This window comes from Polypterus senegalus, chromosome 3 (genome assembly GCF_016835505.1).
Source record: "Polypterus senegalus isolate Bchr_013 chromosome 3, ASM1683550v1, whole genome shotgun sequence".
NCBI classification, from domain to species: Eukaryota; Metazoa; Chordata; class Cladistia; order Polypteriformes; family Polypteridae; genus Polypterus; species Polypterus senegalus.
In genome coordinates, this window is record NC_053156.1 from 44,464,132 (window position 1) to 44,489,765 (window position 25,634).

Consider the following 25,634-nt stretch of genomic DNA (forward strand, 5'->3'; position numbering starts at 1 on the left):
ACTGAAATATGGATTTAATTAAACGCACTGACAATCACAAATTAATGTTATATAGCAACTTTTGAGTTAACATTAACTGAGAAATCTGAACAGAAAAAACAAACATTGCCCGTATTTTATATGGCACCTTGCAGGCTAACAGCATCGTAGAGATTTAAAGACAGGAAAGAAATGTTTCAAAGCATTTACAGTTTACCAGTTCTTATTTTATATAGCAACTTTCAAGCTTACTGCGTCGCAAAGCTCAAAACAAGGAAAATGCATTATAATTAAATGTACAGAAAAGCTGAGGAAACGGATGAAAATGTTTTGCCAGTCGGTGCTATTCAGGCTAACAGCAATTCAAAGCTGCAATGAAGGAAGCTTAGTAAAACTTCACCCCCTTATTGTACATTTTAACCTTATAGTTGCTCAAGGCACTAAAGGAAAGCTCAAATTAAAATCAAAATAGCAAACAGAAACCTTTTTGTTAATAAATCTTTCTTTTATATAGCACCTTTTGTATCAATTGACTCTCAAAGTTCTTAGGAAGAAAGATGCATTTAAATGGTAAGCATAATAGGAATATGTGCAAAGGTATTCCAAATCAGCCTTTAAGTGCTTGGAAGTGAACCCTAACTCAAAATTTGAAATAAGGAAAGTGTTAAAATTATACAGAAAATGTTTCTATATTCATACTAACCTTTTGATTACATAGCCAGCCCCACTCCCATTATCACAAAACGCAAAATAAATGTAAGGAGACTGATGCTGCTGCTCACACAGAGTTGTGATTTTATAAAGCCCCCGTCATGCCGTGCACGAGCACAAACTGATTTTAAAGATCCCGTTATGTCCAAGAAGCAGCCAGAATTGCAGAGCACAAGGCCAGGAAACAGATAAAAGCAAACACATTTTAGTTTTAGTGATGATCACCCCATCCAGAGAAAAAGAGAGATTCCAACCAAAATGTAAAGGTCATCTCCACGCTCATCTCACCCCCAGTCATGTACTGTATATGAAATGACATTGGCGGATTACTAAAACAGAAGCCTCTGCATTCCTGCCCTGTGGTCACTGTCACGTGGACACACCTCTGTTAAGGAACTCCTTGGCATTATGATACAAATAAAGAAAGCTAAAAATTGCCCTTGTCTCATTAGTTTAAGAAGCCAACATCAATGTCTGTTTAATATTGCGCCTTTCTCAGTCTAGAGTATGAAAACCTTGCCATCATAGTGAAGATCAATGTTAGAATGGAAAGCACCCACCCGACTGAACCCTGACCGCTGTTGGAGCCTTCTCACTGTGTCACTGTACTTCTGCACCTTGTGTGTCTCGCTCTCTTCTGTGTCCTTGCATGCGTTGCTGTGTGTTTGCGGTGATGCTGTTGGCTCCGCTCCTGCTTCAGTTCTGGGCCTTTCTGCCCTCTGCATGTAATTACTGTACCTCGAGTGACCAGCTAAGCAGACAGCCCCTGTAGTCGAGACCCTGTGACGACAGCTGCAGGAGGAGGAGGAGGTCCGAAATGCCACAGCGGCCAGGCAAAATGCAAAGAAGGTCACTAAATGATGTCACTTATCCTGACGTTTTTAGCCCTGAACTCTCTCACCCCCCACCTTTGTGCAGCATCTTCACTAAAAAGTAGTCAGAATTTCTTATTGACATCTTTTTTTTTTTTTCAGGTAAATGGCACAGATGGTGAGGTGGAATATGAAGAAATCACACTAGAAAGGGTAGGTGTAAAAGAGATTAGACAAACCTTTTTTTTTTTTTTGGAGATTGTCTTCTCATTTTTGGAACTCGTTGAAGTGAGAGAAGTCTGTCAGACCGAGGGATTTGTACCAGCAGTGTCCTCCTCTGATGAATCACTGACTCACTGAAACAATAATCTGATGGATTGACTTAACTGATGGCTTTCACACTCCTCTTTATTGCACTGTAAGCTTCCATTTCTGGTAGATGCCCTTTTGGGCCCACCTGAGTGACAGCTGGTTGTCTTCTCATAATGTCCTATGCCAAAGGCTCAGAACTATTGGGAAAATATGGGTGTGACCTCATTTACAAAGTGGCAGCGGCCATCTGTTATAAGATAGTTTAGGTGACTGTCAGCTGATCTTTGCCCCAATGGGCCTGTGAGATGATGGCTAACTTCACCGCCTTCCTTCTATACTCACATGTGACTACATTAAAAATGCTGACTGTATCTCCTGTGACTTTACTGATCTGGTACAATAATGACTAGCTACCTGTCGGTGTAATCTGGTGGCTGTTCCCAACAGTAACAACACTGACTTGGTGGCATTGATCTGATTGGCTGAAACTGGAGAGCTGCATTGACCAGATGATGCTGCCCTGAGACAGGGTAGCTGTACCCACCTGTTACGCTATTGATGGTCTGGCAGGAGGCAGGACTGTTTTGCCCACCTGGGTATGCCAGGTTGAATTTGTGGCAGTCCAGTGTTCACTCAGATGAGACTGTTTTTATAAGGTCACTATACCTGCCTTTGATCCCATTAACAGGTTTTCTCTGCCTGGCTACAACCATTTTGTCTGGTTTGCAATGCCCTTTTCTATGTGCATTCACCAGGTATGACTGGTAGGACATCATGTCCTCACCACCATGTCACCAAGCTAATGTTTCCCAAGTTGCATTTCCCTGTTTTAGAGGTTGAACGTATCCTCTTTTACTTGTTTGACCGAGTTGTGCCAGCCTGCAGCAATGTCCAATATGTAACTACCTTCTTGTAAATGGCCTCACCAGGTGGCAGTGCCTACCTGTTTGACTAAGTGTAGTCACCCGTAATACTTGACAAGGCTGTTCTTGCCTAAGCTGGTTTAGACAGGGCGACTGTGTTCACTGGGTGGTACTGACCCCCTGTGACTGGTCTGACTTAAGGCATTTACCCACCTCTTAAGATGTTGATTGGTTGCCATTACCTTTACACACGTGTAACCCTTTTTAATCTGAGTTATGCCAACTCTAATGCTTTCCTTATTTTCCAGGGTAACTCCGGCCTGGGGTTCAGTATCGCAGGGGGCACAGATAACCCCCATATTGGGGATGACCCAAGTATCTTCATTACCAAAATTATCCCAGGTGGAGCAGCAGCACAGGATGGGAGGCTCAGGTAAAGTGGCTTTTCAGGAAGCTCTTATAGTTGACACCTTTTCTTTTTTTTTCTCTTTTTAAACATCTCTTCCTGACAAGCTGAAGAAAATAAATCCCAATAATGAATGCCTGAGGAATGAGTGCACTTCATGTGAGAATGGATTTTCTTTGAACCTGGAAATAAAGATGCCATGATGAGCTGCAATGCCTTTGAGCATTCAACAACACCACTCTGCCCTCACATTAGAGCATGATAGGCCTCCAATGGTTGTGTTGTATCATTGATGGTCCAGGAACATTTTTCTCAAATAATTGCTCTCTGTCCTATAAGAAGGCAACATTAAAGAACTATACCTCTCATTCCTATGACTTATGGATACAAGTCATGCGTCTTTCTGTAATCCCAGTCTTGTTAAATTCCTTGTGAAATTTTCAAGACTTGCCAATGGAGCAGTTCTTCCAGTATCTCATGCAGCTACTTGTTAAAAGTTGTCAAGATTTCCATGTTAAATGCGTGGCTCCATAGTTTGGTCCAGATCCCAACAGCTTTCTGTGAAAGGTAGGGCTTCCTGAATTCCATCTTAAATGCACTTCTCCTTAAGCACCAGCAGTCTCCTCCTCTAATGAATCACCGACTCACTGAAATATTTGTGATGGACTGACTTGACTGATGACTTTGAGAAACATGAAGATCTAGTAGAGGGTCCTGTGTACTCATGGGCACAGGAAGCTATGATACTACAAGCTAAGATAAGCAATAAAAACAATTCAAAGATGCCATAAAATTACAGTTAGCTGGGATTTCTGGTGGACAGAGAGTGCTCTTTTTAAATAATTTGCCAAAAGAATATATATATACGTTTGACTTGCAGCCAATTACAACTTACTGTTGGCAACAACAGAGTACGCTCATCACATAAAGGACATATGCTGGCAAGAAATGTATTAGACATTGCTTTACAAATAATTTTATCTATTCGTTCATCCATTACGAAATCAGTTAATCCCTGTCAGAGCTGCATGGGCCCAAGCCTATCCCAGCAGCAGGATAGGAACATACTGTGTTTTAAGCAAACTATTCTAGCTGCTGAAGAAGACTCCATAAATATTGCATGTATGTGAAGATGACAAGGAAGCCACAGCTGGAGAAGCTTCACACGGTGAATTATGGTAGAATTGTTGTCTTGGGATGCTATTACATAAAGTTTTGGTCCAATTTCAAAGCCTTTGTACAGTACATCAAACTTATGTCACTATTTACACGCTAAAACAAGATGAAAGCATGTTCTGAGGATGGTTTAAGGGAGCTAGGAGATAAACGCTTATAAAAAGCAAGAGAAAGATAGACAGCATTAAGTATAGGCAGATCATGAGAAAAGCCTAAAAGGAGAAGATATTCATGAACGATAGCCCCAAGTGGAAAGTCAAAAGTTTAATCAGTTAAACTGATTTGCCCATGAAAAGCCCAGCCTTGGAGACTTAAGGACATTTTGTAGAGGTTGCCTCATTCTACTCAGAAGAAAGGTCACAAACTGCAGCAAACTCCTGAATGTAACTAAAGGAAACAATTAAAGTGGTCTCCTGGCTTCTACTCCTGTAAAGTGGGTGGTGAGCACTCTCATTCTCATTTCCATGGCTTATTTCACTGCTTAGTGTCCTTTCCACAACTCTCTTCAGATATCTTGAAGACCTTTTGAGACAAGTAGTAGAATGTTTGGACAACAAGCTTGCTCCTGTGATTTAATATAATTGAGTCATGCATTGATAATTGGGCTCTAAAGTATTTGCAGCCATAACTCATAAAGTTATGGCCTTCTTCCCCCCCAACACCAAACCCTTCCTTGCTCCTGATCTTTCACATTTAGTATAAATGCAACCTGTTCTTTGCTAATAGTTGTATCTTCCTGAACACAGGGTAAACGACAGCATACTGTTTGTGAACGATGTGGATGTTCGTGAGGTTACTCACAGCATGGCTGTGGAGGCATTGAAAGAGGCGGGTGCCATTGTGAGGCTCTACATCATGAGGCGGAAACCCATTGCTGAGAAAATCACAGAGATCAAGTTAATCAAGGGACCCAAAGGTGAGTGTATAAGGTGAAAGCTGGGTTGGTGGGAAGAAGTTAAATGAGAAATGAGGTATTTCATGTTGCAGGTGTATGCCCTTCATGGGATTCTGGCTATTTATCGATTTGGTGATTTATTCATTTTTCTTGTAAAGGTCTGGGCTTCAGCATTGCGGGAGGAGTGGGAAACCAACATATTCCCGGAGACAACAGCATCTACGTGACCAAAATCATCGATGGAGGTGCAGCACACAAAGATGGCCGACTACAGATTGGAGACAAGATCCTAGCGGTAAGTTCAGCTTCAGTAGCCCTTTTGTGTTGCACCAACTCAACTGCAAGTGTACAAGGGATTCATGACATTTATTTCTTGTGTTGTGTCCTCTTGCGGAACGGCAGAACAAGATCAAGACCAAGACTAAAGCGGTCTCAGTATTTTGCAAAGGATGAATTTTCTCTTTTTTTCTGGCCTTGAAACAACAACAACATTTATTTATATAGCACATTTTCATACAAATAGTGTAGCTCAAAATGCTTTACATGTTGAAGAAAGGGAAAAAAGACAAAGTAAGAATTAAGTAAGTTAAGTAAGAAGTTATTTGCCTTTATCAAAATGCTCTGGGCCCTCACCATCAATATTATGTTCAAATGTATAAGAGTCATGCTATTCTAGCAGCCTTGTGACTTGTATTTACAGCTACGTCTCATGCATAACTGACAGTTGTTAGAGAACTAAGTTACATTTAGGTATTCTTCCTGTTCACTCAAAGCTTCTATTCAGCTTCTAAATGAATTACTCTCTGATTTGTAGCTTAAATTCTGCCATCGTGTGGCTATTTAAATAAAAAACAGGACTCCAAGTCTGTATTAGGCATTGCAATGTAGCAAGGCAATTAAATTTCCCAACACAAATTGAAATTAATCATCTAATCCAGCGGTTCCCAAACTCAGTCCTGGGGACCCCTTGTGGCTGCAGGTTTTTGTTCCAACCAGATTCACAATCGGTGATAATAATCGATAACAACTGATCTCATTTAATCAGCTAGTCATTTTTTACTCTTCTCTTATTCTGCATTCAGAAAAACACAACAGTATGGTTTTTACATTTACAAGACATTTACAAATATTACTATCTGTTTTTTTCTAAAGCTATAAATGCTAAAGTCTTTTTTGTTGTTTTCCTATTATTGTCTCCTTTTCCTGTGTAGTTTGCTCCATTCATTTAAACCTAATAGTGACCATGAACCACCAGCACAGCAGACACCCAGGATGATTTAAAGCAGCAACGACTTCAGTGTCAGACTCACTGATTAGTAAATAATCAATTAAATAACCGGAGCACCTGGAAAAGCAGAATTAAAATTAGCTTGAAAATACTGTTACTTAAAAAAACTACATATTCCTCATATAACTGCTTATTACATTTTTATAAAAATCTACCAGTTACCAACTTAGTTTGTAATTTCAACATTGACTCCAAAACACAGAAACTGGGAAATAACAACTCACTTAATTAGGCTGAGTCCAATGAAAAATGGAAGTTGGTTGGAACAAAAACCTGCAGTCACAGCTGGGTCCCCAGGATAGAGTCTGGAAACCATTGCTCTAATTAATAAGATTACTTGTTTTAAACACTTCATAATAGGTTAATCAGTTAGTCGTTATTATTAATTAACAATACTTAATCATTAGCTTTTCCCAAGTGTTTTAGGATACATCATCCTTCAAAAAAGATGTTAAACTAAAGCATTATGTCGCACTACGTGAATTTTAAGAAAGGGGCTTTTAATTACATAATCACAACGTGTCAGGGACAGCAGATATCAGTCAAACAGGTCGGATTGTAACTTAAGTCGTACAGGCACCACCAGTGCCATCAAGGCGCACGTTATTATTGGCCGTCAGAAGGCGACAAGCTGACGATACTTCAACACTGCACTGAAAAGTCAAAGTAGAATTATGTCATCTGACATCCCTTGTGATTCCTAGTTTTGTAATCGGGAATCCTTTATTTTTTGAGATTTGAATGTCCCTAAAGTCCTACTCTCTATTGCACTATTTGGTAGTTTAGTCCTATAGTTGTCTATGTGAAGGAAAACTTTCTAATGTTTGTGAGAATTTTACTCTTAACAAATTTCCATCTGTATCTTCCTTTTCTTGTTGTAGAACTTAATTTAAAGTAGTAATTGATATCCGCCTTAATAATTTCTTTCACAATTTTAAACACTTTAGTCTTGTCAATGCTCAATCTATATTTGCTTAAACTAAAAAGGTTCAGCTCCTTTAATCTTTATTCTTAGTTCATACCACTCAGTCCTTGAATCAGCCTAGTTGCTGTTCTTTGGATTTTCTCTAGCGCTGCTACATTTTTTTGTAATATGGAGACCAAACCTGTACACATTACTCCAGGTGAGGCCTCCTTAGTGTGTGATATAACATAAGCATAACCTCCACTATGACTCCAAGGCCCTTCTCATGAGGGGTACTTTCAAATTTAAAACCTCCCATTGTGTGTTCAAATCTAACATTTCCACTTCCTACATGTAATACCTTACACTGACTTACTTTAAATTTCATTGTCATAAGTCTGGTCAAGCCTGTATTCTCTTCATATCCATTCAAACCCGACACACACAGGCAGACACGGAACGTCTAAACACGCTCGCTTTAATTGCAACCCCTATTTACAAACCCAAGCCACAGTGCAGTAATCACCAACACAGTCCTTTAAACTTCCTCCTTCTCCCTATCGCCTCCAGGCAAGCTCTGACCACTTCCACCCGATTCCGGCTCCTGGAATGGAGCGAGGCAGCCTCTTCCCCGGATGTGCTCAAGGTGTTTGATGACGAACTTCTGGCAGCACTCCCCAGTGCCCTTGCACCTGGAAGCACTCTGGGCGTACACCATCCCTGGTCCAGCAACACTTCCTGGTGTGGCGGAAGCACTGCCTTCCAGGGCTCCACAAATATCCGGGCGCCCCCTGGCGGTGACCACAGGCTCCAACCGGGTTGAGCTTCCAAGCTTTGCTCCCGTGGCCCATACGCAGAACAGGGCAGCTGCCCTCTCGTGGCCCAGAGTAGGTATTGCTGGGCAGGACCACTGGCCATCTGCCACAATATATATATATATATATATGTTGAATAGTTTTACTGTCAAATAATGCAAAGAGTATGCGACACGTGTTTTGCCCTAATTCTGGGCTCATCAGGCGTACACACTCACTGCACCCCCTCTCTGGGAATCAAACCTTGGACGTCAGCGTCAGAGGCGAAGCCTCTTTACGTTGTGCCACGGCGTGTGGTTAGTTTATTTGACAACATCGATCGAGGTAATTACATTCATGGCATTCGTTGTCTGAATCACAATCTGACTGTATGGGTGGTTACCTACCAGGTAACTCTTGTGGTTGGTCTGCAAGTCGGCAAACATCCACCACGGTGCCCTCTTTCAGTTGCGAGAAGCAAAATCCTACTCAAAGACATGTTGGAAATGCCTAAGGCAGAAGCATGTTTGTGCACTGAACATCTAGGAGACTGCAAAATTGATGCCCTTACAACTTGGATGTTTTCAGAAGTTCATACATTCCGAGAATGGCCTGGAGATTTTCTATTTAATGCAGAAGTGCGTACGGAAGGCACATTGCGTAGTGATGATGGATTCATTGTTTTTGAAGAACGCATCGACAGTGAAAGCATGGTGCACACCAGTCCAAGGCATGTTGCCCATTGAAAACTACAAGGGATCGCCTATCAAAGGACCCCCACCTCAACTCACTCGACTACCTCTTAACTCGTGCAATGACCTTGAGAAATGTGGTACTTCATTTGGCTTACCCTGTAGTACCAACATCTTGTTTTACAGATAGGATAAGATTCTTATGCTGGAAGGCAACATTTGTTTTTGCCAAACATAATGCTTTGCATTCATGTAAAAAAATTCTATTTTGAACTGATGAACTGATAATGCTAGAGGTTTACATACTTTTTCCACACATAAATACGTATCAAATCATTCTCCTCAATAAAGAAATGAACAAGTAAAACATTTTTGTGTCAGTTGTTCAATTGGGATCTCTTTATCTGGTTATCTGTCTATATATATATATCTCCATCCATCCATCCATCCTCTTCCGCTTATCCGGGGTCAAGTCGCGGGGGCAGCAACTTGACCAGAAAGGCCCAGACTTCCCTCTCCCCGGCCACTTCTTCCAGCTCTTCTGGGAGAATCCCAAGGTGTTCCCATGCCAGCCAGGTGACATGGTCCTTCAGCGTGTCCTGGGTCTTCCCCGGGGCCTCCTACCGGTTGGACGTGCCTGGAACACCTAACCAGGGAGACATCCAGGAGGCATCCTGATCAGATGCCCGAGCCACCTCATCTGACTCCTCTCGATGCGGAGGAGTAGTGGCTCTACTCTGAGCCCCTCCCGGATGAGATATATATATATATATATATATATATACTGTGGTATCTGGCTGGGGGTGGAGCCCAGCTGGGACGCCCAGGAGGACCGGTGGAGGGCTTGTGCCTCCTCCAGACCGCGAGGGGGCGGCCGCCCTGGTTGTATTGGGGGCCACGGGTAGAGGGCTTGGAAGCCCAACCCTGTAGGGGCCCGTGGCCACCGCCAGGCGGTGCCCCAGTGCCTGAAGAAACCTGGAGCCCAGCAGTTCCGCCACACCAAGAAGTACTGGGGGGAAGAAGATAGGGGACACCCGGAGGGCTTCCAGGTGCGCAGCCGGCACTTCTGCCACACTGGGGCGTTTCTGAGGAGGAATGCCGGGAAGCAGCTGGAGCCCATCCGGGTTCCTATATAAGGCGCCCCTTCATTCAGTAGCGGAAGTCGGGTGGAAGAAGGACGGAGCTGGAGAGAGGACTGGAGGCGGCCAGGAGAAAGGCAATTGGACTGTGAGGCCTGGACTTTGGAGGATCGGTGCTGGTGGCACTGGGGGTGCACGTAACGTATAGAGTAAATATTGTATATAATAAATAAGTGTGTTGGGTGAACAAACGATGTCTGTCTGTCTGTGTCCGGGCCATCTGCCACAATATATATATATAGTACAATATATATAGTACATATTAATATGTATATTAAAATATTTTATATGTTGCTCTTCACGATGAGCATTTGAAATCCAAACTCATCACTTAATATGCACAGGACATATCTGAATATATAAATGTCACGACAACAGGTGAGTAGGGACTTTCATACAGATAAAGAAACAATTCACACTCCAGCATGCACTGGGTTGTATATAAGATTGTTTAAAAAAAATTCTTTGCCTAAACAATACGCAACACGGTTATAAGTTAAGCCTCTGTGACTAGACGCTGACTGTTAGAGGATATTTACTGTGCAACTGGTGCATTTATAACGCAGATAGCACAACTCAGGTTTTTCTCAAGCAACTGTGTCCGAGTTTAATCAAAGTAGAACTCGAATAAAAAACAGATCATCAACAAATAGGGATAGTCTTTAGAAGGCCTGAATTTCACTGTCTTTACATTTAATTGAGGTGTAAGGCAGGACGGCAGATGGCACATTTCAATCTATGGCATGACCAGGCAGTTTTAAAATGCTTCATTGAGAAAACTACATCACAGGATGCCATAATTGACTACAGCCCCCAGTTTAACCACTTCCAGCAAGTGCAAAGATGCAAACAGTGTGGTTAACATACAAATAAGCATTCGGTACCAAATGCTACTCTCTACAAGACATCCAGAAGCTGTTCGGCTGCAGCTTTATGCTGAAATGCTCACAGCCCCTAAACTTCCAGACAACTCTGAAACATGAGAAGAATAACTGTCACTGTCACTGAATGCAGACAGGACCCAGGGGTCGGTAATACTCTGCATACATTTGATATTTACTTGGGAGTATTGGTTGTCAGCAGTATTCTGATTTTCTTCAAGCTCTTCTTTTCTCATACTATACTATCAGCTCTAATTTGGTCAGACCTGCTTAGATTATGGAACTTGATAATGACTTAATAAATCTATAATCAAATGAAATGGTAAGGAAGAGTTCAGAATTTGTCATCAAGTTGAATTTGCTGCCTTCTGCTGGTACTGGATAGAATTACATTCTATGTTAACTGCCCTGACCTGTCATAAAGGTGGTCCAGTATGCTAGGCCTGGTCTCCTATTGCACGTGATGTGTGAAAAGAAAGCCACTACACACTTAAATTATCGATTGTTGCATCTTCGTTCAGATGTGGCTGCTGGGTAAGTCCACTATGACGTTGGCTGTGTCTGTAGACTAAAAGGAGATTTACCTAAATGCCCCCTGTTAAATAAACAGCATCCATCACTTTCCTGAACCAAATTTAAAACAGAATAAGCAAATGTTACTTTCATAAAATGTAGTATGCCCGTGTTGTATATGTCTAGTAGAATGTTTAAGTTCTATACTTGAAGTCCAGGCAGGCTAAGGTCACACAGCAGGTCAGCGACAGAGCTGACACGATGACCGGTGCTTTACAGTCCACTGAGCTACATAAGTAGGTTCAAAAGGAGTGACTTGAGGGCAGATGGGCAGCAGCAAGCTGATGTAACCTTAAAAAAATACAAATAAGAAAAAAGGAGCTGAGCTGATATCTTATACTTGACTTAAAAGCCTGGAGTGAAGTAGGCTTGTTACACAATAATTAATTATATGTCTTCTGAAATAAGAAAAAAAAATCATGGCCTACTACGTTTGTCTCACTTTGGGGAAGGTGAGAGAAATGAATCATTATTAATTGCTTGTCACTCCCAAGTTGTTAGATGAAGCAGCGATTCGAGAGCTCGTTCATTCGGTGACAGGCTGGCAATGTGAGGGTGCTAGATGAATGCTTAGAAGTGGCAGGACATTCCTCTGAAGAACTCACAACGCAGACGAAAAGGGAGAAACTAAAGTGCACACGCCAAAGGGAGTCTCAGAGGACAGGGATCGGCCTAAGATTGGAATGAATTATCATGTAGCACGTATCATAAGGAATAGAGTACTTTTAATCTGTTTATTCATTATTTTTTTCCAACCCCATACAATGTCATGGGGGCTGAAGTCACTGCAGCATTATATGCAAGACAGAAGTCATCTCTAGGAGAACTCAGAAACAACACACACTGCAAAAACTGCATATGCAAAAATTAGTTAGTTAAAAAAAACTTTCTTATTTCTTAAAATAAGCTAAAGAATCTTAAATACAGATATATGGATAAGTCAATCTTTAGAATAAAGAAAAAAAAAATAATGGCTTGGTATAAAACTTTTTAATACTAAAGTGCTTTAAATACAAAGATAAAGAGGCTGTGGCTAAAGACGTAGATTCACCAATATGTAGTCACTTAGTAGGGCGCTGAGGCATCATGAGGCACCTGAACTGATTTTATGTGTACTCATAGATAGATAGATAGATAGATAGATTTGAAAAGCACTATATAATAGATAGATAGATAGATTTGAAAGGCACTATATAATAGATAGATAGATAGATAGATAGATAGATAGATAGATAGATAGATAGATAGATAGATAGATAGATTTGAAAGGCACTATATAATAGATAGATAGATAGATAGATAGAAACACAAGGCTCACACAAAATTAAGTAATGCACAGACTCTGTAAATAATGAACAGACCTCAGGTTATTCCGGACTAATTTCCATAGATTTGTACAGACACCCAGAAGCAGGTCTTAACCCCGTTGTTACACTAAAACCCATTCCCACCAAATAGTTGTGCAGATTTCTTTTTTATTTTATTTTTCTTTTCTCCAACATGTGCATGTACCGTAGTTAACTACTCTTCCTTAGGTAAGTGTGCATGAGCATCCACCGCCATGATCTACCTCCCCTTCCCAGATTTGTAATTAATAAAAATGATAAAAGCTACCAATATATTCTTATTGATAATGATAATATCCATCATCATTGGGCACTGCACATTGTTGAAATAATCATACGTCAGGCATCAGTATATCTCTCGGTGAGCTGGCGCCCTGCCCAGGATTGGCTCCTGCCTTGCGCCCTGTGTTGGCTGGGATTGTGACCCTGTGTTAGGATATAGCGGGTTGGATAATGGATGGATGGATGGCATCAGTATATATACAGTACATATAAATTAAATATAAAATTGTTATTTTTAGACACATATTCTACAGGCAGGAAAGACACTGTGCTTAAGGCTTTTTAAATCAAACGCAGTGCAGGAATGTTAAAATGGCTCTCATTGCCCATCAAGTTCATCCTTTCCAAAAGGATATTGTAATTCTCGAGAGTTCTCATTACCCAGCCTTGCAATTATTTACTATTTAGTGGACATTCCAGTGTTTTCAGATATAAAAAAGAATGATAAATAAGCAAGCAGTGTTGCACCTATCAGCTTTGTTTTGCCAGCCCTTAAATGCCCAGTTGTTACCCAGAAAACTTTCATCCAATGACAGTCCTAGTTGCAATTTACCATACAAGTTAAATTATTAGATGGCCAAATGTGTGAAAAATTTCTTGTTGCTGCCAGTAAAAACACAAACATAACTTAGTTGCAGCAATGGATATCATTACCAGTAAGTCAGTATGGCATCCTGCACTGAAGAGAAGAAAGTCATGTGACCCAACAGAAGCGGCCAGCGGACTCCTTTGTAGCAGAATAAGGCCTTACTGAATCCACTTGTAAATACAGGGCTAGTGTAAGCTAACAGAATAAAATAAAAAATGACAATTTCAAGCTGAATTTGTTAAAGGTATGTACATAGAACCTTTGACGCTGTTTTATTTTGTAAACTCCTCTTCAGTATGTTAGCTTTTAGAAGTCTTGCTTTTCATAGAGTGGAATTTATTTATTTATTTTACTATCCTATGTAAATGTATGTTTGGATCCAATATTTGTACTTGGATAAATATACTATAATCTGTTTGGCAGCCTATTTGTGTGTAAAGAATATACACTTGGACTAATTCATATTACTTTGGAGAGCCAGAAATTGTAATCCACTATCACCAACGCTTTTTACAATTGATTCCAAATGTTTTCAGCACTAATCAGAGATAATGGGAATCATAAGGGGAGGAAAAGAACAAAATAATATTTGATGACAAAACTCATTTTAAAGCACTTTCAAACACATCATACTTGATTGTATGAAATCTAATGGATGAATTTTCCAAGATTGCGGAGTTCAACGTTAATTTTAATTGGAGATTACACTTCCCAATCACCTTTCTTACACCCCTGTTAAATTAGATAACCTTTCATGAATTGTCTCGGAACTGTTCTGGTATCCAGAAGTCATAGTCACAGCACAATACAAACTTTGATTTATAATTACTGCATTTAAATTTAAGCATCAGACAAGATGCTAATAAGTGATCATCACTTCAGCTGTCTTTAGTTGGGAAAATGAATATTATTTACATGAATTCCTTCTAAACTCCATTAGAGTGTCCCTGTATTTATTGAGAAATCCTTAAGCAAAAGTCCTATTAAATTTGAAGTCCTGCTCATTGGCAATGAAAAAAGGTTACGTATCAAAAAAGATAATGGAAAAAAACTAAACGATAATGGAACTACCCCTGATTGGTTAGCCTTGGAAAGGAAACTTGTGCATCACTTGTCAAACTACAGTACAGAATGAAGATAGGGAATACTGTAAGACAGAGGTGCTTTTCTCTGTGAACTATAATCATGTACTGTATTATTCCAAACACCTTTAAAATTCCCAGTATTCAGCTCATGGAAGTCATTACAAATCTGGACCTTTGGAGATCACTATATTAACAACATGTAAGCATCCTTTGATCAACTATATCTCAAATATAGAATTCCTGCAGCACTAGACTGTGGTACAACTTACAAAATTAATCAAAAGGAACTTTCAGTATCCATACCTTGAATACGTTTTAGCGAGTAGATACCCTAGCAGCTGATTTCACTGTATGCACCTCTAGACAATCTTAGGCAACGTCTGCAGGGGATCTCTTAATTAATATATTCAGCAAGGAAAGAATCTTAATCATTTGCCACATACATTCTTCGTCAATCTGTGCAAAGCATTGTGTAACTTATTTTAAAACGTTACATTGCACAACCCTTTCAAGGTTAAAATGACCCAAAATGTATCAGGGACTGGACCCCAACAGTGAACAATGTCATCAGAGCCAGCCTGGCTAGTTCACACTGTATGTTTAAGGATTGTCTTAAATTTAGGCCCATCTGTCAGAAAGTATTGAATTCACAATTATTTCCGATTCTTTAATCGTACTATTAAGAGTAACATCAGAGTATGTAATGATAAATATGTTTTGATTTTTATGTACTTTCAAAGTATAGAGAAAGTATTGGAATCGTCCAAAAATTTTGAGATTTTCATTTGTAATAAAAGATTCTAAAGTGGTTCACAATATTTTGACTAATTTTGCATATGAAACGCAATAGTTGCATACTCAGACAGAACTGCTACAAAACCCTACTGGTTGGTCCAGCAGATTTCTGGGTATCTCTGCATATTCTTCCCAAAACCTCCATTTTCTGACTTCCATTATCAAAAGCTGTTTCATAGTTAGAATGCAAAGTACTAGGCACCTCTGGGTAATGGGCCTTTCATGTCTCCAAAGGTCAATAATGTCTGCTTGGAAGATGTGATGCACGAGGATGCAGTGGCTGCCCTCAAAAACACGGCAGATGTAGTCTACCTGAAGGTGGCCAAGCCTACCAACGTCTACCTGAATGATTCCTACGCACCTCCAGACCTCACAAGCTGTACGTAGCCCTGCCTCAGACTTGTTTTGTCTCCACTTTGCATTTCATCTCCTAATTGTGCCACTCTGTCCCACAGCTTATTCCCAGCACATGGACAATGAAATTGGGCACTCCAATTATCTGGGCACGGACTACCCTCAAGCTCTCACTCCCACCTCGCCACGGAGATACTCACCAATCCCAAAAGGATTGCTAGGAGATGATGACATTCCAAGGTAACTTCCTATTAGCAATGTTTGACATGCAGCAACTATACATTAGGTTGGTTGTGTTAAGAGCCTCAGGTTAGACTGAGCTGAATCCCCATGATGTTCTCTTAAGTAAAAGTTAAAAGTTGAAATGAATGATCCCCTTTTCCATATGATTTAAGAGACTGTGAATCAAGAGGTGGGAAATTTGGATATTTTGTAAGAAACAAAAAAATCCCAAGAAGCCACTTGACATTCGTTGACTTTTTATCTATGTTCTCCCCCTTACTTTTCCAGCAGGGAACCAAGACGGGTAGTGATTCATCGTGGCTCAACCGGACTGGGATTTAATATTGTCGGAGGTGAAGATGGAGAGGGGATCTTTATCTCCTTTATCCTTGCAGGCGGACCAGCAGATCTCAGTGGAGAATTGCGGAAAGGGGACCAGATCCTATCGGTGGGTGGCTTTGGTTGCCTCGAGCTTTTATTTTGTTCATTTTTCATTTGTTCTTTTATAATGTACATTTCTCCTCGAAACCTCTATGCCACTGACTTGTTCACATCTGTTCATCTATGGCAGTAGACAGAGTGTCCCTTGAGCATATGTAGTGGAGTGGATGGTTTTATTGTGACAACCTTTCCTAACAATTTAGAGAGCTCCTAATGTGTGATGGAGTATACATGTTTCACAGAACCCTCAGTGCCCAGTGGGAGTGTAACATTCTCAGAAAACTTTTGTTCGAGACATATGCAGCTGAAACTTCCATTTTCATTTTCGGAATACCACATAGGTGGGTTACTAGTTAAAAAGTTAAACCTAGAATACGATATTCATTTAAACTCTGTGGTGCATCCAGTTATAAACAGACTGGAAGGTTCCCTACATATAGAAACGTTGTGAGTGAGGAAAATGGCCGTCATCACAGTCATATGGAAAAGTTTGGGAACCCCTCTCAGCCTGCATAATAATTTACTCTACTTTCAACAAAAAAGATAACAGTGGCATGTCTTTTATTTCCTATGAACATCTGAGTATGGGGGTGTTTTCCGAACAAAGATTTTCAGTGAAGCAGTATTTAGTTGTATGAAATTAAATCAAATGTGAAAATCTGGCTGTTCAAAAATTTTGGTCCCCTTGTAATTTGAATGCATGAAACTGCTCAATACTGATTACTTGCAACACTAAATTGGTTGGATTAGTTTGTTAAGCCTTGAACGTCATAGACACGTGTATCCAATCATGAGAAAAGGTATTTAAGGTGGTAAATTGCAAGTTGTGCTTCCCTTTGACTCTCCTCTGAAGAGTGACAGCATGGGATCCTCAAAGCAACTCTCAAAAGATCTGAAAACAAAGATTGTTCAGTATCATGGTTTAGGGGAAGGCTACAAAAAGCTATCTCAGAGGTTTAAACTGTCAGTTTCAACTGTAAGGAATGGAATCAGGAAATGGAAGGCCACAGGCACAGTTGCTGCTAAACCCAGCAGGTCTGGCAGGCCAAGAAAAATACAGGAGCGGCAAATGCGCAGGATTGTAAGAATGGTTACAGACAACCCACAGATCACCTCCAAAGACCTGCAAGAACATCTTGCTGTAAATGGTTTATCTGTACATCGTTCTACAATTCAGCACAATTTGCACAAAGAACACGGTGATGAGAAAGAAGCCCTTTCTGCACTCACGCCACAAACACAGTCACTTGTTGTATGCAAATGCTCATTTAGACAATTCAGATTCATTTTGGAAAAAAGTGCTTTGGACTGATGAGACAAAAATTGAGTTACTTGGTCATAACAAAAAGTGCTTTGCATGGCGTAAGAAGAACAACACCGCCTTCCAAGAAAAACACCTGCTACCTCCTGTCAAATTTGGTGGAGGTTCCATCATGCTGTGGGGCTGTGTGGCCAGTGCAGGGACTGGGGCCCTTGTTAAAGTCGAGGGTCGGATGAATTCAACCCAATATCAACAAATTCTTCAGGATAATGTTCAAGCATCAGTCACAAAGTTGAAGTTACGCAGGGGTTGGATATTCCAACAAGACAATGACCCAAAACACAGTTCAAAATCTACAATGGCATTCATGCAGAGAGAGAAGTACAGTGTTCTGGAATGGCCGTCACAGTCCCCTGACTTGAATATAATCAAAAATTTATGGGATGATTTGAAGCAGGCTGTCCATGCTCGGCAGCCATCAAATTTAACTGAACTGGAGAGATTTTGTATGGAAGAATGGTCAACAATACCTCCATCCAGAATCCAGACACTCACCAAAGGCTACAGGAGGCGTCTAGAGGCTGTCATATGTGCAAAAGGAGGCTCAACTAAGTGTTGATGTAATATCTCTGTTGGGGTGTCCAAATGTATGCACCTGTCTAAATTTGTTATGATGCATATTTTCTGTTAATCCAATAAATTTAATGTCACTGATGAAATACTACTATTTCCATAAGGCATGGCATTTATTAAAAGGAAGTTGCTACTTTGAAAGCTCAGCCAATGATAAACAAAAATTCAAAGAATTAAGAGGGGTTCCCAAACTTTTTCATATGACTGTATTTGGCTTTAATTTAAGTAATATGAATTAGTTTACCCATATGCCCATCCATTATGCAAACCTGTTTATTTCATTAGGTCACAAATAGTTAGAACATTTCCCATCACCTTCATGCAGACATCTGGAGTCAAGTCTGGACACCAGTTCATCACAAAAAAAGTCACTCAAGGGATATGAGAGGAAACCATGGTACATAGAAAAAAAAACACATGGGCACAATGAGAAGAAGTAAATGCAACGGGACAAACCACTATATTTATGTATAATTTCTTTATTTATTTTTATCAATAATCGATTACATTTATAGTGAAGTCTTCATTCTTTTTACCAGCCAAGCAGTTCGTAGTATGATTCCCTCATTTTGAAGATGGCATTGAAATGCCCACAAAGATGGGCAAATGCAAACAACTTTCTATCATTCTGTTGATTACTCAACCAATAATGGTCTCACTTTCTGTAGATTACCTTATTTTCAGTTACTGTTTAATTAACCCCTATTCAGACAGGATTAGTTTTACACCAGGAGGTGGGACAAAGTCATTTTTACCAGAAGGTCTCTTTCATTTTAGTCTCGTCCAAATCATTCCTCTCAGTAACTTTTCACGGACTGCACGTTAACGCCTCAGTAAAAATTACAGGGACTTATACCTTTTGTAAAACGTCTGTAAAAATATCCCCAGGTTAAACTAGCCCTGTGTAAATCGGCATGTCAGTGAAATTCTGTCATTTGAGTGATTCGAATGGAACTAAAGTTATAGCGGTCCTCTGGCAATAATTGCTTTACCTAGTGCCTGAAGTGGAAAAAAGAACTGTCGGTGTACTTCTCTTGTGCCCGCTGAATAACTGGGGGTGTTATATCCTCCTAGAGGTCCATCAGCACGATGATATACACAATTTATATTGACAAGCTAGTGGATGCAGGGCTGTCCCTTTTGGAGGTGCAAAAGACACATTGTTCTTATAAATAATGGTTGCTAATGTGGTCCAAACTGATGATGCACATACAGTACGTTAGGTAAAGGGAACAGGGAAACACTGGTACAGAGTAAAGCACTGCCAATAAATCACTGACTTACACAACCTCCTTGTGTAAGAACTAATCCTGTTCGAATAGAGCTTAAAAATTACAGCGGTCCTCTGGTAATGATCACTTTACTCTACCTCCTGGTGTCCTAATCCTGTCCAAACAGAGCTTTATATCACCTTCTATAAATTAGGATATCAATAGCTACTGTATATATGGCACGTACTGCATCTCTGTATGGACACAGATCTAGAGCAGTGGGAGGATGAGTGATTCCCTTTGGGCTACAGGACTTCAACCTTGAACCATATTGTTTGAGTGTAAACTCTACTCAAGTTTAGCCATCATGTGCAGGTTGAACCAACTGATGAACCAAAGGCACCAATTAATTATGATGCAAACCTAATCAAAAAGTAAATGTGGGTAACTATGGAAAGCATGTGCCAGGGGCATTTGGAGCAGGTTGGATAAACGTGATTTCAGTATTCAGCCTAGCTCTGACAGTCCTATTTTCTCTATCCCACTGCAGGTCAATGGTGTGGACCTTAGGAACGCCACTCATGAACAAGCCGCTGCTGCCCTTAAAAACGCTGGACAGACTGTGACTATCATCGCCCAGTACAAACCAGAGGGTGAGCTGCTTTCATTATCCACTTAGGCACATGGCTCGTATTTTTCATTTCAAGCTCAATGGCAGAATGCTTCATCTTCTGATCCTGAAAATACACCAGCATCCATTCGGACTATCTGGGGACTGTGATCCAGATGGGCCACTTTGCCACAGCACTTATATGATGTTCACTGTGGAAGCAGAGCACATTGTGCACAAGGGGCCTTCCCCAAGTATTAAAGCCTATCTGGCAAAAAAAAAAAAAAAGCAAAGACTTTTGGGCTGAAAATGTCCATCTTTTCTTCTATCTTTTCAGAGTATAGTCGTTTTGAAGCAAAGATTCATGACTTACGTGAGCAGCTGATGAACAGCAGCATGGGATCAGGGACAGCCTCACTGAGGAGCAATCCCAAGAGGGGCTTTTATATCAGGTAAACGGTGGAGAGGTACAAGCAGTGCAATGTAAAAGCGGACGACAAATGACCTTTCCCTTTATAGTTCATGAAGTTGGTAAGAGCTAGTAGCCGCTCACAGATGACAGCTGTACAAATGTGGCAGCTCAACTGCCAGCGTATGTCCCGTATAATGAAAACGTATCATTGTTGGCAGGTAAAGAACATAAAAGCTTTATATTCCCTGCTGTGGGGAAGGAGAGCATTGGTGAATGGGACAGTAAATGATTCCCCCCTTTTACAATCCGCATTACCTGCTGGAGGCTGTAGTGGACGCTGGCAGGGAGAAGACGTCTGGGTGTTATGGTGACTAAAATGTAGCAGTCCTGCTAGTAGTGCTGCCCTCCATTAGCTGGGAATGTTTCATAAAGGAGGCCTTCTTAATATGTTCTTGATAATGCCTCACAACCCGACATGGAAACTTGCAAGTGAATAATGGAATAACTTTAAGGACACCATGCAACTCCAAACAATGCAGCCAAGTCTCCCCAACATGCATTAGGTGCCTGAGGTAACTTTCCAGAAGCTGGCAGCAGCTGGAGTGAGCGACCGATTTCTGATTAACCTTTTAGCACTCAGGAGCAGAGGTTGACACTTTACTCCCTGGTGTTAGTATACTCAGTCTTGGCCCACAAATCACCAAACTTGGCATAAATAGAGAACTGCATTCCCCTAAACACGCTGTTTACTTTGGTTCATGACAAAAATCACTGACATGTCTTTTCTTTCTGACAGGGCTTTGTTTGACTATGACAAGACAAAAGACTGTGGCTTCCTCAGCCAGGCACTGAGTTTCCGATTTGGAGACATTCTTCATGTAATCGATGCCTCAGATGAGGAGTGGTGGCAGGCACGGCGGGTCAGTCCTGACGGAGAGGGTGAAGAGATTGGCTTTATCCCCAGCAAAAGAAGGTGAGAAAAAATGATAAATGCCTTTTCAGTCAAAGCAGTACGGGCAAAGCAAGAAGTAGCTTGCCCACGCACAAGGGCCTTACAAGTACCTAGGACTGTTTTTTTCTGTTTTCCATATACATGCAACTATTTTAAAGAGATGGTAGAAGTTCACTTCCTGGCAACTCTCAACATAAAAATGGCACACAGATTTCACCTTTTTATCTTACATATTTAACTGAAACAGTGCCATGTGTAAGAGAAAAGAGTTACCAACACAGCAAAACCGCAGGAGAATGCAGGAGCACAAAGTCTGTGGAAAGCAGAATTACTTTTGATGTTTAACTCAACATGGAACAGTTCAAAGTGTCTAAAGTAGTTTTGGCATGGATCTGAGATAGAAAGATATCACTCAGAAATGGCAAAATCACTCGGAAACCTGTTTTCCATACTTAGGTCAAGCAAGTCTCAAACAATTTCCTGCACAAGGGCACAGTGCTATATTTAGGCTGCAGAGCATAACAAATAATAAGTATAAGTATGTTTTCTGTAGTAAAATACACATACTAAGGTGTTTAAGAAGTACAGTATTATGTGCCCACCCATTCATTCATTCATTCGTCTTTCATACCCACATATAAGCACAGTCAATTTTGGAAAACCCTGAATCTGACTTAACACTGACATTCACCCACAACAGGTCCGTTTAGAGTTCGGCATTACCTACACATCTTTGGGATATGTGAGGACCCCTGAGCTAATGGACTAAACCAATTTGAACATACTGTATGGAGAACGAGCAAACTCCACACTAATGGGGCCCGACATGACACAAATCCCGCTCATCTGCCCACCCAGCTTGAGGCTGAGGGTCTCAATAGCAGTGGCCTTCTCGGTCCTCCCATAAATGACTGCGTGAATTTAGATCACTTCTGAACTAAAGCACATGTTTGTGGGACATATCTCAAAATCACACTTCCATTACCAGAGCCTGAGCTAACAGATATTCTTGTGCCAGAACAGTTTGGCCTCCTTCCTGCAGAAATCCAAACACTGGAAGATGAATTACTAAAATGCAGGCATTTACAGTAACTAACATACAGTACAGTACATGCAGTATTTTATTTTATACAGATTGATTCTGAACTAGACTAAGCAGATTTGATAATAGATGAAGGATTCAATTCAAAACATTAGAACGTCTTTAACGTATCCATTTTTTCTCTCAGCTTTGTTAAAACATCTTGTCAGTTCAACCAAGCAAACATTTTCAAAACAATTACAGGAACAAACCATAGTACAGTAGAATAAAAGTCCATTGTAATTAACCATTCAGAGTCACCAACTGACTGAATATACACACCCATGGGAGAAAAACAATGCAGATATTAAGAAAACAAGCATGCTTCAGTGACAGTGACAATGCCAACGTCCCTGGAAAGGTGAGGCAGTAGCACTAATTACAGTGACAATGAACTGGCCAGCTTTTACACTGTACATTAAAATATTTAGGCTTTTGTTTATTTTATACTAGCAAAATACCCGCAGTGGAGAAGAAGTGTGTTAAAGAAGTTATGAAAAAGAAATATTTTAAAAATAACGTAACATTATACGTATGGCAATGTAATTGTTTTGTGACTGTTATGAGTGTTGCTGTCATCAATGATTTGATTATTATTATTTCTTTCAATCAGGTTCGTATTTGGAGGACATGTTGTGTTCAAGTTACATTCCGTGTTTGTCAACCGTTGTAAAGATAACAGGTTTCATTCATCGAAGTGTTCACTACCCAAATCGGTACTCGTGAATCTAAGATGTTTAACAGGCATTCCCGGTATTAAGTTGTGGATTTGTCTGCGAATATTTAGCGGCAGCGTGTCTATGAACGTAATTTAAACTTAAGCTTTACACCTTGCTTTCCTATTGATATGTCTACAAAGGCTTGTTCAGCGTCAGAGGGTTTCCACAGTAGCTGCACTTATGAATATGCTAAGCACAGTCCTTCACCCGCGAATATTTACCTTATATGGGCAGGCACTCAATTACGTGGGAGGCGTGATGATGTGGGATGCAACTCCACCTCACACGGCGACCGAGCTGCAGGCTATGGCTATGGCCGTATATATGGACGAAAGTAGGTTCCAGTTATGACCATTACACGTAGAATTTCGAAATGAAATCTGCCCAACTTTTGTAAGTAAACTGTAAGGAATAAGCCTGCCAAATTTCAGCCTTCCACCTACACGGGAAGTTGGAGAATTAGTGATGAGTGAGTGAGTGAGTGAGTGAGTGAGTCAGTCAGTCAGGGCTTTGCCCTTTATTAGTATAGATGTAGCTGCAAACTGTCGTTCAGGGGCAACTGGGCAACATCCTTTACCAGTTAGGTAATAGTTAGGTTCTAAGAGATTTTTTAATGATATTTAAATGACAACATAGGGCGCCGGAAAATCCACAGAATCACCAGCTTTACGAGAGTCCCAATACGTTGAGTGTAAAGATATTCCTTAAGCTGTAGTCACAGGTCACCTTTTGTACTCTAAATAATGTTATCATACAATTACAATCAATACAATTTATATAAAGGATTAGCAATTTTGGTTGCAGAAAATAATATAAGGTAGAGTTTGTTCCATCTGCAGAATAAAGTTCGTTCATCAATTATATAAATTTATTTTCAACATTTTAAATCACATTGTCATTTAAATATAATTAAAAAATCTCTTTGAACTTAACTATTACCTAACTGGTAAAGGATGTCACCGAGTTATATTTCGCCAAGTTATTTCTTTGCCGAATTGTCTTTTGCCGAGTTGTCTTTTCGCCGAGTTGACTGTCGCCCGGTTTCAACCAAACTGCATACTGTGTGCCCAGGGTGGGGTTTTCGTAAGTCTATGCCTTGAACTGTGTGGGGTGGATGCCAGGCTTCAAACCGAAGATTTAAATTCAATTCTGATATGCAGAATGAACCTGAGCAAGCCTCTCACTGCCAACTGCATCGATATGTTTGGCTGTCAAAACTTCACCCTACAGCCCTTATTGATGGTGTTCACCAAGAAAGGCACTATATAGTCACCGAAATGCTATTTATTGACTCACGGCCATTCCCAGGGGCTGTTCATGTTCTTGAGTCTAGGAAAGACCTTTAGTAAAATTAAGGCTGTAGGGTAATGTCAGTAGTTTATGTATTGCATTTGTATGCAGCCTTCCAATTTAGATAAACTGTAAACTGTGTGCTTCCTAACACTTTGTGGTAATTTGTTCCATTCACATTCTGGCGAAAACAGGATAGAAATTTCTTTTGCCATTAAAAAACTGTGGCATTTTGGTATTTGAAGTATTTTTAGGCAAGAATGTTGGCAAGGTGGGTCGCACACTATATTTTTGGATCCTGATTTGGCTTCTAATGTTTTCAAAGTGATATCTGTGTTTGAAGATTCCTCGAAACAGTCCACCAGATGTAGGTATGCTGTATGTGTGGCTGTTCTACCTTCTTAATGGGTTACTTACTGATGGCCTGCTAGCTGCATAGTTGTGTATTCAAAAAAAATATATCTTTGACAAACGTAGTCAACAAACACAGATTAAAACGATAGGGCATTGAGGTATCAATTTACAGATCATCTTTTTCTTTCTCTCTCTTTTTTCATCAGGGTAGAAAGAAAAGAATGGTCAAGACTGAAAACAAAGGAAAGGGTAAGAAACCCACAGATGATTTCAAAATTTCATCTACAAACCTTTTGTTAGCAGCGTCTACTTGATGTAAAGGCAACTAATTATAAGAAATTATGTTTATGCTTAGCAAAATATTGTCCTCGTCTAAACACTTTAAACTAGATCTATATGACGGAACAGTAACTGTTTGTGTGTGTCTTTTACAGGACAGGAGCAGAGACAGCATTGGATCACAAGGTAAGCGGTCCTCTCTTGATAATGATGCTGGGAAAACAGCGAATACATGGCGGAGGGTGTACAAATGTGGCCAGGGTGAGGAGTTGTACCTTATTATGCATGTGCAA

At 40.4% G+C, this 25,634-nt stretch overlaps 1 protein-coding gene across 6 annotated transcripts in view; it reads left to right on the plus strand.

Annotated features, from left to right (window-relative positions):
- The window catches only part of LOC120525084 (disks large homolog 4), a 593,143-nt gene that overhangs the window by 531,172 nt on the left and 36,337 nt on the right, over window positions 1-25,634 (plus strand). For all 6 annotated transcript variants that reach the window (XM_039747069.1, XM_039747070.1, XM_039747066.1 and 3 more), the window contains 12 exons: window positions 1,665-1,715; window positions 2,986-3,110; window positions 5,006-5,175; window positions 5,313-5,449; window positions 15,757-15,901; window positions 15,978-16,116; window positions 16,387-16,546; window positions 20,195-20,297; window positions 20,592-20,706; window positions 21,463-21,639; window positions 25,269-25,311; window positions 25,497-25,527. In XM_039747069.1, coding sequence (XP_039603003.1) covers window positions 1,665-1,715; window positions 2,986-3,110; window positions 5,006-5,175; window positions 5,313-5,449; window positions 15,757-15,901; window positions 15,978-16,116; window positions 16,387-16,546; window positions 20,195-20,297; window positions 20,592-20,706; window positions 21,463-21,639; window positions 25,269-25,311; window positions 25,497-25,527 — 1,396 coding nt within the window. The remainder of the gene's footprint in view (window positions 1-1,664; window positions 1,716-2,985; window positions 3,111-5,005; window positions 5,176-5,312; window positions 5,450-15,756; window positions 15,902-15,977; window positions 16,117-16,386; window positions 16,547-20,194; window positions 20,298-20,591; window positions 20,707-21,462; window positions 21,640-25,268; window positions 25,312-25,496; window positions 25,528-25,634) is intronic.